The 19,045-nt window shown below is 52.3% G+C and overlaps 6 protein-coding genes across 6 annotated transcripts; 3 read left to right on the forward strand and 3 right to left on the reverse strand.

The window, feature by feature from the left end:
- Nucleotides 1–1,369: 1,369 nt before the first annotated feature.
- On the forward strand, nucleotides 1,370–4,330 carry Z517_11804 (uncharacterized protein; the record flags this gene model as incomplete). The annotated part of the gene is made up of 1 exon (XM_013423387.1): nucleotides 1,370–4,330. One exon carries the CDS (start codon nucleotides 1,370–1,372, stop codon nucleotides 4,328–4,330), a length of 2,961 nt encoding a protein of 986 aa, XP_013278841.1.
- A 1,477-nt stretch (nucleotides 4,331–5,807) lies between these two features.
- On the forward strand, nucleotides 5,808–6,890 carry Z517_11805 (arginase; the record flags this gene model as incomplete). Its single annotated transcript, XM_013423388.1, has 1 exon — nucleotides 5,808–6,890. One exon carries the CDS (start codon nucleotides 5,808–5,810, stop codon nucleotides 6,888–6,890), a length of 1,083 nt encoding a protein of 360 aa, XP_013278842.1.
- An 836-nt stretch (nucleotides 6,891–7,726) lies between these two features.
- Nucleotides 7,727–9,605, reverse strand: Z517_11806 (uncharacterized protein; the record flags this gene model as incomplete). Its single annotated transcript, XM_013423389.1, has 3 exons — nucleotides 7,727–8,019; nucleotides 8,199–8,888; nucleotides 8,954–9,605. 3 exons carry the CDS (start codon nucleotides 9,603–9,605, stop codon nucleotides 7,727–7,729), a joined length of 1,635 nt encoding a protein of 544 aa, XP_013278843.1.
- A 994-nt stretch (nucleotides 9,606–10,599) lies between these two features.
- Z517_11807 (aspartyl/glutamyl-tRNA(Asn/Gln) amidotransferase, B subunit) lies at nucleotides 10,600–12,406 on the reverse strand (the record flags this gene model as incomplete). The annotated part of the gene is made up of 2 exons (XM_013423390.1): nucleotides 10,600–12,065; nucleotides 12,115–12,406. 2 exons carry the CDS (start codon nucleotides 12,404–12,406, stop codon nucleotides 10,600–10,602), a joined length of 1,758 nt encoding a protein of 585 aa, XP_013278844.1.
- A 514-nt stretch (nucleotides 12,407–12,920) lies between these two features.
- Nucleotides 12,921–14,921, forward strand: Z517_11808 (uncharacterized protein; the record flags this gene model as incomplete). Its single annotated transcript, XM_013423391.1, has 1 exon — nucleotides 12,921–14,921. One exon carries the CDS (start codon nucleotides 12,921–12,923, stop codon nucleotides 14,919–14,921), a length of 2,001 nt encoding a protein of 666 aa, XP_013278845.1.
- Nucleotides 14,922–15,482: 561 nt separating this feature from the next.
- On the reverse strand, nucleotides 15,483–18,656 carry Z517_11809 (uncharacterized protein; the record flags this gene model as incomplete). The annotated part of the gene is made up of 1 exon (XM_013423392.1): nucleotides 15,483–18,656. The coding sequence occupies one exon, from the start codon at nucleotides 18,654–18,656 to the stop codon at nucleotides 15,483–15,485; it is 3,174 nt and encodes a 1,057-aa protein (XP_013278846.1).
- Nucleotides 18,657–19,045: the final 389 nt, after the last annotated feature.

The following is a 19,045-nucleotide window of genomic DNA, read 5'->3' on the forward strand; positions in this document are numbered from 1 at the left end:
AGGGGCATTGGCGACGTTGGAAGCCGGAGGACTACCAAGAGCACCTAAAGAGTGCCCCGCAGCTCGGGAGACCTTCTTTTTAGAGGGGCACACTTACCTGTCGAGCGTCTCCTGCTCGCCGTACCCTGCCACGGCCTGATACCCAAAATAACAATAGCACCCAAAGACCCTAACCACGTACTGTACCCTGAGCCCGCCCAGTCTCGGAATCCCTTCCTACTGATTACCTCCACCTCGAGCCATAATGACCATCACAACATATGTGCCCAGAATACAAAGATGTTGCTGTTCAAGATGGACACAAATAAAATAGACCAGTCAGGTGCGACAAACTCGAAGCCAAGGCAGTCACTTCGTGTCAGTTGAGGGAGCGCTGTGCGTCCGGGGCACTTGTTAAAGAGGACTGAGTGCCTGTCTGATCTGTCAAGAGTCAAGACCTAGGGCAAATAGATGTCAGAGTATGCTTCATTCAGCATGGCATCATGTTTTATTGTTGGTTGTGTTACGAGATGAACAGCCAGACTACTAAGCCCTATATATGGTTCCGGGAGGGCGGCCTGCTAGGTTACATCCTCGTGCTCCTCGCAGGGCTTGTACATAAGCAGAGTAGAGGGAGAAGCGTGCACGCTAAAACCCCACAGTTCATTATTCAGGGGGGTGAGCTACGGAGCCGAGTTCTTTCCTCGTGCGCCTCTCAGCCTCTGCACCTCGTATTGGGTCCCGTACTCGTAGTACCGAGTCCTGGTAAGGGCATCCTAGTTAAACAGGCTCCACGGGAACGGGCTTCCTGGCCACTAAAGGCACTCCATCATTTCCTAATCTGGTCTCTCTGGTTATTAACAAGCTTCCCACGACCAGTGCGCCAGGTGTTTGATGTGCAGTGACGCTGTCGGCAAATGTCCATAGCGCTCGGCCGGATACTCGCCTCGCATGATTTTTGCATCCGCTCTTTTCCCTGAATCCCTTCTTTGGGTAATCTATCTCACCTGTCCATGCTGCCTTTTGTTCCACTGCTCCGATCTTCCCGGGCTACCATCGACACCGGGACATTTATCATTATCGCCATTCCTTGGAGTGCCTAGCTGGCTGGGTATCTTTCTGTATTCAGGGTCCGATCCTCTCGCCGATCACCGCCCTCAAACCGACCTCGAACTGATCCGCACCCTTTTCCCCCTTTCCAGTATTTCGCGATACGAAGGCACACACGTCAACCTGACATCGTCTCCAAAAAAAAAGGTCAAAAGGACTATACACGAGTGCATGGGAATCGGTGACATTATGTTGGGCTTAGAGAAGAGTGTATGGCGCGCTCGAATAAGAGTCCCCAACCTATGACGTCCACCTCGAGCAGCCTCGACAACATCAGGACATGGTTCAGCTACAGCAAGAGCCGGCGCTCAGCCGACTCGAGGTCCATTGGAATGGAGGTCTCATTGCGGCGTCTATTGCAGTGTCCCTCTTGGGTGCCTTTACCTCTACTCAGATGATGTGTCAAGCACGGACTTCACGATACTTCTCTGGCGTTTTGGTTTGGACCATACTAGGAAGTTTGACCTTCGGCTTCTGTTCCATCTGGTGCCTCCACTTCATCGCAATGTTGGCCTGCGAGCTACCGCTTCCGATCGGCTTGAATGTTCCCCTAACGGTTCTGAGTGCGGGCCTGGCGGTCATATTCACTTTCCTGGCCCTGGCTTCAGACCTGATGCGTGACCGCTATCTGCGCCTTGTCAAGAAGAGGAAGATGAGGGCCCTCAGACGAGAAAGAAAAAAGGAGGCAGCAAGACAGGGTGTCAATGAAAGTTCAGAAGCTCTCCTAGGAACACGGATCTCTGGCGAAGCAGAAGATGCGCAGGCTGTTGTGTCAGAGCATGCTATTGAGCCCGCTGACCGCATTCCCCCCAGTCATGACAGCAGTGCCAGTATGACCCTAGGGCTCTTGGAAGATCATTTCACTGGCGGCGCGCCTGCTACCAACGACACCATCGAATCCTCTCCCTCCCCTCACCCTCTGCAACAGTCGATCAGAGTTGACCAACAAGCCTTTGCTGCCCAAAATGAGTCTCCTTTGGAGGACGATTCTACTACTCGCGACACTGAAAGTTACCAGAGGAGCTCGGAAGAAGGGGAGCGTTCTCGGCGGTCCTCTACGACAAATCATTCGGACGGCAGCAGCCTCGGTCTTCCTGGCTTCATGAGCTTCAAATTCACGAAGAGTTCCACCACCACAACTAATGTCCTCCTCGGGATTGGTGAACTGCTGTACCATGGAGCGACTATGAGGAACTTTTGCAAGGGCTTTATATGGAGCTTGGCCATTACAAGCATGCATTACGTCGGTATATTTGCCTTGGAGGTTCCACAAGGGCACGTTACGCTACACCCACTTATCGTCCTCGTCTCAGGGTCGAGCAGTTGGCTAGTCTGCACCTTGGGATGTATCCTGATGCCCCAAATTGAGGTCAATCTATTGCAGCAGCTCATTTTCTCTATGGTAGCGGCAGCAGGAGTTGCCGCCATGCATTTCACGGGGATGTGGGCGACTACCTTCTGGACATACGCCACTCCGACTGCAGAACGTGGATACCCTCCAGACCTAGCCGTCGCCGTTACCAGTATTGCCATTCTCACGTGCTTGCTCGCAAACGGACTGCTCGCGCACTCCGCAACGGTGGCTCGGAATAAACTGGCTGAAATCGTGCACACTCGAAGAAAGCTCTGGGCTGCTATAGCTCAAAAGGAAAATGCGGAAGCAGCTGCGGCCGTGCGGAGCGAGTTTATAGCCAGCGCCAGTCATGAAATTCGGACGCCCTTGCATCAGCTACAAGGTTACAGTGACTTGCTATCGCGCACAGAATTGAGCGAAGACGCTCGTCTCCTCCTGCTCGCCATACAGCAGGCGACGAGATCGCTCTCGATGATCACGGCTAACGTCCTTGACTGGTCTCGATTGGAGAAAGGAGAAGCTGTCTGCCGGCCAACGAGCCTCGACCTCCGGAAAGTGTGTGAGTCCATTCTGTCAATCTTGCCCAACAAGGATGAGGAGTTCGGCACTGAATTGATGATTGTCGTGGCCCCCCAAGTACCCTCTTCACTTTTTCTGGACGAGACCTATCTACAAAGGATTCTGATGAACTTGCTTACGAACGCTCTAAAGTTTACGCAATCTGGATACGTACTTCTGCTGGTGGAAATGAAGGACATGGACTTGGCTATCACTGTTGGAGATTCCGGATTCGGCATTCCAGAGTCCTTTCTGCCACATCTCTTTGAACCATTTAAGCAGGCCCAAACTCGAGGCGCTGAGCGAGGGACTGGTCTCGGTTTAGCCATTATCAGGCAGCTACTCCAGAAAATGGAGGGAACAATTGCTGTGGAGAGCAAATCTCACCTGGCTGATCACGTGGGAGCCGAGAAATGCGGCAGTACCTTCACCGTCACCATTCCAACCCATCCCTCAGCTGATACACCGGACACTCTGAACTCTCTAGGATCCAATCGGCGGATCGCATTGCTACAAGACTGCAATCCACGATTTGCGGAGGGCTTAGAACTGGCTTGGAGAGCTTTTGACTTTGAGCTCATCCGAGTAGAACCAGATGATGAGATGTCGGACTCTTTCGGGTATATCTGGACAGACCTGACGTTTCTCATCAGCCACCCGAAACTGCTAGGACGAATACTTGACCTTCGACACCAACTAGTCATCTTGTCATATGACTCGCAAACGCTGCTTGACGAATCATTAGGCTCTGTCCCTCCGCCGCACGTCATACCGGTGAGGAGACCGTTCGTCTGGCATCGCATGGTCGAGAGTATAGCTTCGGCCGCCCGAACCGGTAGATCGTCCATTGATCGCTCAGTTAGATTTGCCCCAGTTGTCGACGTGGTAGACGATAACAAAGACTCGCGGCAGACGCACGAGACCAAGACGCTGAGTGGTGCGACAGTGCTGTTGGTGGAAGACAACAAAATCAACCAGAGGCTGGGAGTGAAGATGTTGAACACGCTCGGCTACAATGTCATCGTAGCAGACGATGGACAAGAAGCCATCGATAAGCTCGTCGAGCACGACCACGACATTGACATTGTTTTGATGGACCAATCGATGCCGCGTATGGATGGCATAACGGCAACGAAAAAGATTCGAGAAATGGAAAGCCAGGAACTACTGGGACCCCTTTCTCGGACCAGACGGCCCATCATTATGGTCACAGCTGTCGTCGGACCAGATGCCCAAGCGCTTTGCATGTCGGCAGGTACAGACGCATTTCTTCCGAAGCCCTTGGCAATGTCCAAGCTCGAGCACACATTGAAAATGTTCCTCGGCTGAGAGTATACTGGTCTTGGGAATGAAGAAATGTTATTCCCACATCCTTGCGATATTGTCCAGGCCCTGGTTATACCCGAGCTCCCTACTGGAGTTCGTTTGACAGATCGCGTCTTCGCGGTCAGCGAGGAGTACAGAGCGCCCATCCAGGAGAGCTTGCATGGGATAGCGGCAGAACGGACTACATCCTTGCCAGCAACATACACGCACGTATTGCAAAGGTATTTCCTGGTTGGCCTGAGGACGCTCAAAAGACAACAGAATCGGGCCTTGAAGACTTTAGACAGCAAATCATCGATCTAGAATCAATGCCAGATGGCCACAGGAAGATCGTGCAATGAAGACATGGCAGCACAGAGTTTAGACGGCCAAAGATACTGGCTTCAGCACCGGGGTTTTTGGGGTCAGCTGGTCAGTAATAAACCGGGGAGTCGGACCATATCTAGAATATAGAAGCCTGAGCGGTCGGGGTTTTGTGGCCACTCCACCTTTTGAGTGATTTCCAATTACGAAATCAAAAAGATCTTTTTACCAAACTTGACGTTTACCATGTGCGGCATGTGATTGACTCGCCCGGACATCTGAGCACGAAAACTCTGCGTGATCTGGTTGAGGTTGTTTCTGTTAGCAATGGAATATGCCAGCCTCGCCAGGACCTGTACTTAGGGGAAAAGGGATGATAAGGCAGGATGGATTGTCACTTAACGACCTAGCCCGTTTTTTCTAGTTTGTTTCTGGTGCATCTTGGGCGGGTAATCTTGCGCTTAGGGGATAGATATCCACAGGGCATATCATGCGGCTAGCCCGTAGTGCCCGTAGCATCCTCGGCGTTCTGTCGATGTGCTAGTTCAACCCCACGGTGCGCGGTCGTAGATCCCTAAGCGGGCAAATGATAGGTATGTATCTTGTCTCTGTAGGAGGGGATATGGTGAGAGAGCAGAGAGCTCAATGGCGAGATTGCCCGGAATATGGATTCGGAGGGTCGGGGAGGCAAACGGCCAGGCAGGGATGTTGAGGACAGTGGCTGAGGGTGTGGGATGGGGGGGATGGGCGGAGGGGTGATGATGGATGACGGCGGCGGCGATGGTGAGGGTCAAGGAAAGTTCAAAAGTGTGAGTTGAATGACTTCCAACAAAACCTCTTACGGGCCAACATAAGAGCCCATCCCTCGCTCCTTTTTTGCCCCCTTGCAGCTTGCTCACCACCCACATTCTTTTGCTCTTTCTCTATTCTCTTAAGAGGAAACAAAAAAGGACAGGTTCGGTGCATCATTCATACGGAAAAGCCATCGTATTTCCTTGGGAGTTGATTCATTACTTGCCCTGGTGGACAACAATCCTTCTTCCATCGTTGTCGAGATACCAAGCCACGAACCACGTACATCCTTTGACTTTGACTGCATTTTCGGGTTCCCTCCCTCTTTGCATTTCTCGGTTCAAACCTTCGCACGCCTTGACCATACAAGACAAGTCTCCTGAAAATGCAGCCAAAAGCCCCCGAGAAGTCTTCTCCGAACGGCCACACTCACAACCAGACGAACGGCTCCTCATCCACCCACGAGTCCTCAAACAACGGGTACGACATGAACTCCCCCTCGACGATCCGTCAGAAATTCCTCCCTCACCCTTCCGACCTGGGCGTGGTGCTTGTCGGCTTTTCCGGCGGGCAGTGCAAAGAAGGCGTGGACGCCGCTCCTACTGCGTTGGTCAGCGCGGGGCTGCTGGACCAGATCCGGGATGAGCTGGGATACACGCTTCATGGGGATAGCGAGGTGCACAATTTCAATGAAATCCGCCCCGCGTCCGACGCGCCGTACAGAGGAATGAAGAACCCCCGCTCAGTCAGCGCCGTCACGCAGACGCTTGCAGGACAAGTTTATGAACAAGCTCGTCATGGAAGAATGGTCTTGACCCTCGGAGGCGACCACTCCATAGCCATCGGGACCATCGCGGGCACAGCCAAGGCCATTCGGGAACGGTACAACGGACGTAAAGAGATCGCCGTGATCTGGGTTGACGCCCACGCTGATATCAATACGCCCGAGACCTCCGATTCAGGCAACATCCACGGCATGCCAGTCGCGTTTGTGACGGGTCTGGCGCACTCGGAGGACAAGGACATCTTCGGCTGGTTACAAGAAGACCAAATGCTGTCAACCACCAAGCTTGTCTACATTGGACTGCGGGATGTGGACAGAGGTGAAAAGAAAATCCTGCGTGACCACAGGATCAAGGCCTTTTCCATGCACGACATTGACCGTCACGGGATTGGGAGAGTGGTCGAAATGGCCCTGGCTCATATCGGGAACGACACTCCTATCCACCTCTCCTTCGATGTGGACGCCCTCGACCCGATGTGGGCTCCTAGCACGGGAACACCAGTCAGAGGAGGCTTGACTTTGCGGGAAGGGGATTACATTGCCGAATGCGTCCATGAAACGGGCCAGTTGGTGGCTATGGATCTGGTCGAGGTGAATCCTGCATTGGACGTGGCTGGCGCAAGCGAGACGGTGAGGGCCGGCGTGAGTCTGGTGAGGTGCGCACTGGGTGACACCTTGCTGTGAGAGAGTAACACAGAGACAGATGGGGGATTCTAGCGAGGTTGGAGAGGGAGGCCCTACCTTACGTGGCAACTTACAGCATTATCCGTAAAGTTTTCTCTTTCTCTTTATATTCTCTCTCTCTCTCTCTCTTCCCTATCTCTGTTACTCTTCTCTGTATATACCTATTCGATCGCACGCGCCGCACGAACGGGATGACCCGAAATGAAATCTCGAACACGACAGAACATCGGAAGGAAAAACCAAGCAAGATATGGGAAAACTCGGCTCGACAGAACAGCACAGTATCGACGAACTGGGGAGCAAGGGAGATGAGGGTCTTTGAAGGCTCATATACATACATACCTACTTAGGTACCCAAAGAAGGAGAGATTTGTAGAGTACCACACCCACATACATGGACGAGGTATATCAGGGACAAAAGAGACAAAAGAGACAATAGCTGATTAATGGAATGTTCATTCTGATTCTTATTCCCATTCCCATTTCTCATAGAGCATTCAATTATACGATGTGGATATGGGTTATGGATGGGCTCATTCATGCGTGATTGTCGTCGTCGTCGTCGTCGTCGTCGTCGTCGTCGTTGTTGTTGCTATCCTTTGCATTGATTCATTCTGATGTTGACTCGGACTGACCCTCCCAGAGCTACTCACCCGACCTGGCGTCTTGTCCCCTCGTTATCTAGGTGGGGAGGTAGTAGGGAGGTAGGTAGGCATGTCATTGTCCCTCTTCTCGCAAAATGCCATACATAAAATCCATCATTATACAATCCGCTACAAACGCCACACTTGTGAAGCCCGACGCATCTCTCCCTCTCCACCCTCCTCCTTACCTACTCATGCCCTCCTGGTCTCGAAACACAAGTTCAAAGGCGCCAACCCGAGGGTGAAGTGGTCCTTTGTCCTCGTCAGGAGTCCCTCCCCGGTCTCCCCGTCGGCGAGTCTGACGTCGAACTTGCGGATGATGTTGGTGGTCAGAAGGCGGATCTCCATGTACGCCAGGTTCTTGCCGATGCAGTTGTAGGGGCCGGTGGAGAAGGGCTGGAACGCGTCCTTGTTGGGCATGAGCTCCGGGCGCGAGAAGTGGCGCTCGGGAATGAATTCGAGGGGCGAGGGGTAGAGGTCCGGGTCTATCGTAGACATCAAACCGTTAGTATATAGCGAAGGTATGAAGAAGTATTTGAATCTGGACATGGTGTACGGTGGACAGGGGGAGAGGAAAGAAATACAAAACAGGACACAGACAGGAGAGAACCTCAAAGCAGTTCATGGCTCGATGGGAACTTGTAACCAAAAAATCGAAACTCACCTCTTCCCATGACATATTGCGGCATCTGCACCACCGTGTCTCCAGGGATATACACACCACCAATCTCCACCCCCTCCTTTGGTGTCTTTCGAAACACTCCACTCGGTACAGGCGGGTGAAGTCTCAAGGTCTCGTTGATCGCTCCGTTCAACAGCGGGGCGTCCTGGATCTTTTGCGAGTCGATCTTCTCGTCGGGCTTCACCAACCCATCCAGCTCTTTCCTCAACCGCTCGAGAAGGCCCTTTTCCGTGGCAATGTGGTAGAACAAGTGCACCAGGGTAGCTGCCGTCGTGTCCGAACCAGCGACGATGATCAACCGACTGTCGCCCTGCAACATGGGCAGCTGGGCCTTTTGCGCTGCTGGATCCGACTTGATAAAATGCTCGACCAATGTATGTGCAATGTCCGGGTTCTCTAACTTGCCTTGCATCTTGATCCGCTTGTCAAGTTGTTCAGCACAGTAACTGACGAAGCGGAAGTGATCTGCAGCTGCGCCGGGAATAGCTACGAGGAGCCGAAACAACCAGGGTGGCAGACCCAAGCCGAGATGGTCCATGCCATCATTGAGCAGCTTGATGGCCCAGTGCATCTCCCCAGATTCGAGACACTGGTTGTCCGCACCGAAGGCGAGATCGCCCATCACATCGAACGAGTACAGATTGAACCATTTCGACACGTCCATGGCACCGCCTACAGAGGTAATGTCAGTTGGATCCAGGTTGGAACGGGGCACCAAAAAGGAGTCAATTACTTACCTTTTGACTCTTCGACCTTGTGGAGAAGCAGGTCGTTATACTTCTGCACCCGATTTTCGTAACCCCGAAGAGCCTTGTCACTGAATGCAGGGCTCCAGATCCGTCTCCGCCGGTCATGCTGCGCTCGGTCCCGGCACGTATGCATTGAAATGAACGGAAGATCCTGTCCATACCATGCGCTTTTGGTGCATTTGGATTTGACGCCATTGATGACTTCGACGCCATCAGGGTGTGTGACAGAGATGCCGTTGGGGTCGAGGCGCACGAATTTGCCATACTTCTGGTGCATAGCAAGCAGATGTTGATACGTATTTCTCTTGCTCGCAACGCGGAAGGCGAGATCGAATCTGGACAACCGCGCCCAGAATGGACCCGGGATCTTGTTCAGCGGATTGAAGAAGAGCCGATAAACGACCAGGCTGGTGTAGATGCCGGCCAGATACAGCGACGCATATTTGGCGGTGAATGCAATGGCGTCTGTGGTCGGGATATTGCCATAGTGCGACCTAGCCACACTCGTGACAATGCATCCAAAAAGAAATGCTTGGAGGTAGCGTGTAGGGTACAGACATCGTTCGCCCACTTTGAAGAAGAAGAGGTGAGTTGCCACGCCTGCCGAAACAACAGCCCAGGGTAAGTAGGTTAGCGACATGGTGCAATGAGGCAGTGTGACAATCAGGCAGAGAAAGAAAGGTTGAAAAGCATGGGATGAGATGTATTAGACTAGGTCGGTGCTGTACTTATGTGCCTTCTTGCACGTCCTAAACCCAGGGCCTGCGAGATGTAAGAAGTGGAACAGTATCGAATCGACTTCCCGTTGATCTTGTCGATGGCCTTCCAGCCAGAGAATTCTAATCACGTATTCGCATCGATCTGATTGGAGAACGACCAGAGGCAACACATTGTCCCGGCCCATGTCGTATAACGAACGGCCGGCTTTGGGGAGGCGCTCCTCTAGAGAATCGAGTGGGTCGGGGGTAATAATACTCCGTACTTGGGCTCCATATTTTGTGCTGAAATGCGGGGAGACTTGAAGTTTCTGTGGACCCCAGCACGTCGAGGTCCTCGAGTCAAGCTGACTCGACCAGCTCGACAGAGACCTTGTCCAGGTAATACGCCGCCATTGCATTCGTAAAGACACCTAGGTACCGTAGCTGGTTGTCTGAAGGTGCCGTCACGTAATGAACGGGAGATAAAGGCTGTCATGATGGTGGCTTTGTGGACACCTCATCTTACTGGCACTTCGCCGTATGCTCAGAACGGGTTATAGGTGGGATCAAGAGGTTGTATGTCAGCAAAACACCACTCATTCTGTGAACTCGAGCCTGAGTCGAAGTAGCTGAGCAAGACTTTTTCTTGTGGCCATGTCTCCTATCATGAGTTGGTGCTTACTCTGAGCCCAGTGAGTACAAGCATACCTCGAGCTTGAAAGAGTGCTGGAGTCATCCGCCGAGCGTCTTGTGCGATGGCAATATGCGCCCTGTAAACCAGGAAACGAAGACAAGCTAGAACAGGCCCGAGCATGCAATACGGACCCTGCCGTTATACTTGATGGCGTGGTTTGTATCCCCTTTCCTGGGCGATCCGTCGAGGGACCCTGTCGTTGAACACAAAGACCCAAGCGTTGTTCCCTGCTGCTTTCGGCATCATCCGCTGCTGCCCAAGATCAGCTGGCGGAGTGTTTTTTCAGCCTCTGGGGCGCGCATATCGCCCTTTCGGGGGTGTCTCATCATTTGCCCCATGAGGAACTGCATTTTCCCGAGTTTGCCCTTTTCGACAATGTCTTTGACATGCTGAGGGAACTTGTCGATGATTTCTCGCGCGATTGCTTGGTAGGTATCAGTCGACATCTCTGAGAAGCCCAGGCCTTCTTGTCTGATGATATGTGAGACAGGTCGTTTGTCACCATTATAGATGAGCTTGAGAATACGTTTAGCCGAACTGCCTGTAATCTGGTTGTCTTTCAAGCGATAGATTATTTCAGCCATCGATTTGGAGGAAACCAGGTTGCCACTCCATTGTTTTTCTTCGGTGGAAAGCAGAGCACCCAGTTCATGCAACACCCAATTTCCCACCGTCTTTCCGTGAACCTTTGGCGTTGTTGTGAAGCGGCTGCTTGGCACCAGCTCATCGACAATGTCTTGAAAATAGAGTAATCTCTCGCCGTCATCGAGCGAAACCAAGGTCACCGCATCCGTGAAACTGAGGCCATACTTTTGAACTAGCATCTGTACTAATTCGCTGGCCGTCGGAGGTAGAGTCTTCTCAATCCAAGAGATCAAGTCACGATCGATGTAGAGAGGAGGGATATCCGCATCGGGCATATATCGATAATCCACCTCGCCCTCTTTTCCTCGAAGTCTTCTTGTCTCATTGGGGGTTGTCATGGACCAGCCCCTGGTCTCGCCCTGAACCACCCCGCCGGATTCGAGGATTTGAATCTGGCGGTCTCTCTCCGCCTTGATTGCATCTTCGATACCTTTGAAGGTGCTGAGATTTTTGATTTCTGTACGTTGACCGAGGCCTGTCACGCCGCTATAGGCAAATAAGCCCTCCTCAGCGCCTCGACGACGGACGGAGACATTGACATCAGCCCTGAGGCCGCCTTGTTCCATGCCGGTTGTGACAGCGTCAACAGCGTAAAGGATCGACTGAATTTTCTTGACGTAGATGGCTGCATCCCGAGGAGAGTGTATGTCGGGTAACGAAATTATCTCGATCAGCGCTTGGCCACAACGGTTGAAGTCTATCAGTGCCGTGTTGATATCATCTTCCTGCGTTCTAGCAGTGTCCTGTTCCAATTGTACCTGTTTTATATTCACCGTGACCGAGCGACCTTCCTCCAGCCCATCTTCGGTGGCTAACACAACACGACCGTTCTTCGCGAAGGGGTGGTAATATTGAGTGATCTGATAGCCCGCAGGCTGATCGTGGTAGAAATAATGTTTGCGGTCGAAGTTGCTGACTGGCTCAATCGTACACCCGAGGGCGGTAGCCGCACGAAGGGCTGGCAGGATGACAGCCGGCTGGAGGAGTGGGAGACTACCAGGCAAGGCGATGTCGAAAGGAGCAATTTGACTGTTTGGAACCGTAGTCGGCGCCGTTATACCAGCTACCCAGTCTCAGAACAATACCTAGACAGGGAGAGAGAGGGGTCTTACGCGAGAAAAGCTTGCGAGAGGCATTGAGCTGGGCATGGATTTCAATGCCCACTGTCAATTCCCAATTTTCCAGCAAATCCGGGCTCTCAGCCTCTGCCGGAGCTAGTGGGAGCGTTCGCACTGCTTTTGCAGCATCTTTGAGCTGCTTCCGAAGAGGACTTTGGTCCTGCTGCAACGATCGGGGCTTTGAATGGAAACTGCGAAAAAGTGATTGACAATCAGAGGGACCGTTGGCAGTCAGGAGGCGAACTGGGAGCCGCTGTCGAGTCCATCTCAACCACCTTTGGTGCATAGGCTTTCGAGGCGCACCTACACGGGTGTTAGAGAAGGTGCAAACAAGAGTCAATGAAGTCTGTTATCGATCATTGTCGATTTGTCGCAACCAAGCAGCAAGCCAGATAAAGTGCCGCGGGCGATTCTTCACTCCACCGTACTGGTACGAGTCTGCACCGAATACCCGGACAAACAGATTCTCCGAGAGTCCACGAAGTTCCGATCCCATCAAAAGTCAATCAGACTCGTTTTGATCGTCATTGTGGGATTTTCTGGTGGCGCTCGCACAAGTGTTTGCTTTGACGATTCATTCTTCCTTCAGGTTTCAGAGATACCAATATCAGAATGTTTTTAGAGCAGGAATTGTCTTTCAAACGGTGGGCATCGCTAGCCTCGCCGTCCACCGGCTAGTCGCATTGCTCACCCACAGACCGCACTCGGGGCCAACACCCCTATTCCGACTTTTATGTGCTGGACAACCTTTCGATACACTCTTATTGGGACCCTCAAAATGAGCTTGTGAGATTTGGACCATGAGTCTCAATATTTTGCGGCTGTCGGGGAGCCGCCAGTTCCCCCAAGAGTTATGGGGTCGCCCAACAACGAAGCCTTGGATGCTAGCGATTAACACTGCTCTAGGCTTATTTGTGGGCTTTGGTCTGCTGTATATTGCAAGGTCATATCTCCCCTCGAGCAAAGCTTCCAAGACGGAGGAGGAGGAGTCGGCCGCTGTAACTGACAATGATCACTCCGTGCTCAAGAACCATTCATATGTCCAGTCATATAAAACCAAGCACGCCGAGTACCCGTCAATAAGGACGTTTTATCATCCTCATCCACATGCCGAAAAGCTCCAAGCTATCGCAGATCTCCCTCTACTCGTCTTTATTCATGGATTGGGTGGCTCTTTACCTCAGTTTGCGCCCCTGCTCGGAAGCTTGGTCAATATAGCCCCATGTTTCGGCATTGATTTGCCAGGGCATGGCATGTCCAAATTCTCGCCGAAGGACCATGATGCCTATACCATTTCTGCGTTCTGCGAGCTCTGGCAGACGGCCATTCGAGATATTTGTGAACAGCACGGACATAAAAAGGTGGTGTTTATTGGCCACAGCATGGGTTGCTCCCTCGCTGCAGTGCTAGCAACGTCTCCTTCATTCCCATTGCGTGTAGAAGGGTTTGTTGGTATTTGTCCCAAGGCTACTCCACCCTCGCCGTCTGAGACAACTTCGGCAAGGCGGTTCCTAGCTCTCCCGGACATAGCACTCAATATACTGAGAGCCCTGGACCGAAGAGGGGGCGTCAACTCTCGAAGTGTTGAAAGAATGGCCGGAAAGGCGGCTGGAATAGACCTTCGCCGCCTCCAGTTAGCGTTCAACAAGGACTTCAAAACACCGGTCTGGAAACGCTCTGCGTTGGGCTGTCTGCCACAGTACGACTCCGCAGGGAAACCAATAGGCGGTCTGCCTGGGAAGGACACCTGGGCAAGAATCCAGGTGCCTCTGTTCCTTATCGCTGGCGAGGCAGACACCGTCACAAAGCCCGCCGAGCTCACAACCATTGTTTCTTTCCTGAAGAAGCTCCCGGTCGGTGAGCAGAGCAAAGGGGGTCCTCAGAGCACAACACTACCTACCGACGCCACTGATTCAGAGCGCACGACCGCAAACGCCTCGAGTCAGGGCAAACCCGACCCAATGGCGGATGAACGCCAATTCGGCACCCTTCCCTCAACAAGCGAGATGTCCAGCCACAACTCGAAGATTGTCAAGACAGCAATCCTGCCTTCGCCCGCAGCTCACGCCTTGATGTACGACCACTCGACCTACCGCACGGTGGCGGGCTTGATCGAAGACTTCCTGGCGCGCTACGTCTCCCCAGAACTTTCACTGGGCTGGCAACTCCAGCAACTGACCACCTCGGGCAAATGGGACGTGAAGAACCTGGAGAAGTGGAAAAAGGTGCTGCCCGTGTCGGGCGCCATCGGGCACCCTCCCGCGTCTGGCATCTTCCGGGCCATGAAGACGCTGCGGGAGCAGGACGAGGTGCACACGCCGTCGGTGTTTGTGCGGAACTGGAGCGACCAGATCTTCGCCGTCGTCGACATCTCGCACGACTCGCCCGTCTACGACACCAAGGCCCTCGAGCGCGGCGGCATCCAGTACCACAAGTTCCCGACCGTGAGCAAAGTTCCCCCCACGGCCGTCGAGGTCGCCGACTTCATCGCCCTGGTCGACCGCCTGCGCCTCGAGGACCCCCACACCGTCGAGGGCAAGACCATCGGCGTCCACTGCCACTACGGCTACAACCGCACGGGCTTCTTCATCTGCTGCTACTTGATCGAGAGGCTGGGCTACCGGCCACAAGACGCGATCGAGGAGTTTGCCGCCCAGAAACCCCCGGGCATCAAACACGAGCACTTTATCGACACCATGTTTATGCGGTATCATGTTGGCCTGAAGAAGGCGCCCACCTTCGTCGACACCAGACAGGGCTCCATATCAGGGGTAGAATCGGTGCAGTCGATAGATTCATAGAGCAGAGGTGTTATAAGGAAAAGGGGGGAATAAATGGGTGGCACGTTTCATTAATCCCTCAAACAATGGGAATTCGTATTTGGGTTCTGCACGTTCATGTCCTTTGCCATGGCTTCTATAACCAAAGCGTCGCATTCATTCGCTGTCCACTCGAGTCGACAAACCAAGCATTTGAGCGAAGGTGTCTCGTCTTGTCCACAGTATCTAGGCCACCAAAACTTCCTCCTCTCCAGTGAGCTCCTACATAGAACAATTCCGGACATGTGCTCTCTGTTGACAAGGACTCTTCGCTCTCATCCAAGCTAATCCCGTGCTGAGCTTTGCTTGACGATCCCACCCAGCCCCAATTGTTTTCATCAGGACCAAGTCTGCCAGCAAGACTGCTCCGAAGCCTTGAGCAAGGTTCTGCTTGATAACAGAGCCTGTCTCTCTCTCTCTCCACATAAGACCGCCTGAAGGCAGGTAAATCATCCGCATGCGAGAACAAGTATTGGTATCGGTTGTTGAACATATCGGCAAAAGTGTCGTGTCGCGCTGTTTCCAACTCATCATAATTTCGCGTCACATCAACTTCAGATTCGCGAAGCTCTTAACAATCGTTCCGTCAATTTGACTTAGCCAACGGTATTGAAAATTCTCCAGCCCGCCGGTCCTCTCAATCACCTGCCTCAACCTCGACCCGATAAATTCGCGTACATTAATGGTATAGATTGGATCGTGGTTACTCAAGACCCTCTTCCGACCATCCTCTGGTGTTGCGTCAGGCCATTCAGGAACATCTCCACCATCTCCATGACGGTTATGCCATAGGTAATCTCCTTGGGACTCGTCTGCTGCTTCTTGACCTAGCTCAGTGCAAATATCGGTCCAGATTGTGAACATTGTCTCGAGGTTCTCGAGCATGACTGTCGGAAAACGTGGAGAAATGGTACAGGCAAGCAGATTTGTCAGGGCAAGGACCTGAAGCTTCTTGCGCAGGATGTCACCTATGGCGTCAATGTGAAGAAACCATTCTGTCAGAAGCCATTCGGCCGGTGGGAGAACAGAGGATGGCGCTGAGGTTGATGTGGATGTAACGTTGGTAGCGTTTACTGCTTGAACGAATTGGTCTGGCGAGAGGAGAACCATACGTGCCAGGAGACTGAAAAGGCTCGTTTCTCCCGGGCCAATGATGTCTGGTGGTTTGCGGGTCGGACGAGGATCCTGATGATAGTCGTATGCTTCTTTGAGGAGGCCCATCACGGATTCCAGGTAGTGGGTATTCAGCATCGATTCCAAAAGATGTGTGAGGCCCTGTTGAGGATCTACACTGGACAGAGACTCGACCGACATTGTAGAAACGAGATTTTCTAGAACATGAGGTGCCAATGACGCATCCCTTGCTCGACTGGTTGATAGAGCCGGCAAGAAAGATTTCATTGATGTGAGGAGCGGTGTCAGGAACTGGGGTGACAGGACAGTAGCGGGCGACAATATCGTATATGATTCTGTGAGCTCGAATATCTGCCGCAGAAGCTCACCGCCCATATCCAACAGGGGTAGGAGAGATTGAGATAGGGATAACAGGTCTGAAGAGGCGTGCTCTGTCGGGGTTTGCTGTACAATGGCAGCCCACAGTTCGAGTGCCTCTTCAAGTAGATACACAATTGCTTCCGACTGTGGTTGAATGGAGTCATGAATTAGGGGGAGAATGGGTCCATGGTAAGCCAGGCTCTTCTGCCCAAGACTGTTAACAATTGCGGTGATCAAGGTCAAGATTGCTTGTTTCATCAAGTGTTCTTCACCAGATTCTGCCCATAGTGGCGGGAGCATTGACATTATGCCCTGTGCATATGGTTCTATGTGGCCTTCCAGCCTCGTCACCGCCACTCTGACTGTCTCGAGTAATGCCATTTTTGTCTCAGACAGTTCTGTCTCAGCAATGAGGGATATGACACTTTCTAGCAGAGGCGTAGCGTAGGGGCTGAAATCAGAGTAGCTGAATTCGAAAGGCTCTAATACGAGACGCAGCTGCCGTCCTGCCGTTACGCGAACGACATGGTCATTGAGGGGCTCTCGGCTAGAAAGCAAGTGGGTGAATATTTGATAAACTGCGATTCGATCGAGTATTTCTGGTTTGATTGGGACCCATTGGCCTAATAAGATTGCAGTGCGTCGCCGAAGGAGATTGTAATTTGGTCTGTTCATCTGTACTTCCTGCACCAGGGTCTCGCGAAGGAAAGTATTGAAGTCAAGGACGTCCTCTAGACAGGCGGCTGCTATTCCAATGGCCGAGTAGAGGCTGTCTTTCAGGAGCACATCGGTATTCGAAATGGTGGCGTATTGATAGAACACCTGGAGTAACCGTGGAACCAGAAGCTCTTTGAAGTTGATGACTAGGTCGAGGAATAATTTTTCCGAACATGAGCGAATCGAGAACTCCCACGCGTCTGCAATCTCTTCCTCTCGGCGCTCCCATTCGTCTGGTTCCTGTTCCCAGTCTCGCAAGTCGGAAGGCCGAAGGATGAAGTATTGGGTCACTAAAAGCTCCATCAATCGAAGAACGAAGTCTTGCGTAAGGACTGTGTTTTTGACGTAATCGACGGCATGTTTCCTGTCTTGCTTGTCCTCTGGGGTGACGTATTTGAATGTTTGGACTGGATTGAAGACCATCTTCAGGCAAGCACGGAATAACAACAGGCCTTTCAAGCGAAGCTTCTCGATTGGTGACTCTTCAGCATTGTCGCCACTGCGGTATACTTTCCAGTCAAAGTTCCCCTGCAAGGACGCCTGCTTGGCCTCCGTCTCGCTGATTATAGACCAGGAGCGGTTCAGAATGTCCATGCAGCCGAGAAGCACGAAGGAAGCAGGGTGATTTCGAGCCATGTCGAGAAATAATTTGGACAACTGCAGGAGATGCTTCAAGAGCATACTTTGAGCTTCGGCTGGGAGTTCTTGAGTGTATGATGCCCAGAATATCTGTTGGTGATTCTGCAGCAGGTTCCAGAATTCCTTGACTGCTTCTTCTCGATGAGGATTCTCGAAACCAACCACGAGAAGTCTCCGCAATGTCTTCAGCGCCGAATGACTGCTGACCGTGCTAGCAAGATCGGCTTGAGGAGCGACCGACTGCCACCTAGCCACCAAACTGACATAGAGACGCCCAAGGACCTGCAAAAGCTCCAATGCCACATTTTGAAGGCTCTTCTTCGTGCGCTGTAGACGTCCCGATGCCAGCTCCTTGATTATCTGCAGGGTAATGGTCAAGATGTTCGAGATGTAGAGATTCGCACTGAGATCCTCATTGGCGGCTCGAAGATGTTGTATCATGACGTTGATGACATCCGGCCAGTCATGGGGAAATTCGTACCGAACAATCTTCGCGAGCATTAGAGCATTCTGGAGTGCAAGGGCTGAGATGGGTTCGTGAACGCCCGCTTCGATAGCCCTCGATCTGATCTGTTCCTTCTCGGTCTTGCTGATAGGATTTACGGACGTTTTCCTCCAGTGTTTGTCGATGCCATTCTTGAGTTGGATGATGGCCTGGAAGCGTACTTCTTGGCTGAGGGAGAAGTCGGCGTAGACATCTTGAAGGAGAGCATAATAGCCAGGCGACTTTTCCCAGTTCCCAATCTGTTGCGTGGCCACTTTCAGACTCTGGGCCGTGGGCAGCGAGGCGCTTTGGAGGGTAGATATGACAGCATTCCTGGTCAGAGGATTAGTTTCACCCTCGGCCTCGATAGTGAAGGAGGGCATCTTCGTCGTGGAGTGACCTAAATGCTGGCGACACTTGTCATGCTGGTGTTGAAGAGAAGGGATCTTTGGCAAGAGGAGAGATTGCAAAGTGCCGGCAAGATTCTTGTCAACATGAGACCGAGATTGATGGAGAAGGCTCTGATGAAACACATTAAAGGAGCCCCAGCCTTTCGTTGTGGCTTCACACAATGGGCAGCAATAAAAATGGTCTGAAAAGGGCTACTGGTGCCTTAAAACAGCAAGAGGCTGCGGCTCGTGACGAGGAACGCAACATGGACGGATCGGCGAAGCCACTGGCCAAACTATCACCGAAGCCAGCCTCGGTTGCTCATTGATTTAATATTATTGCTTTTCAACCTAGACCACAAATCTTCTGATTGTCCTTCTAC

This window comes from Fonsecaea pedrosoi, assembly GCF_000835455.1.
Source record: "Fonsecaea pedrosoi CBS 271.37 unplaced genomic scaffold supercont1.8, whole genome shotgun sequence".
NCBI lineage: Eukaryota > Fungi > Ascomycota > Eurotiomycetes > Chaetothyriales > Herpotrichiellaceae > Fonsecaea > Fonsecaea pedrosoi.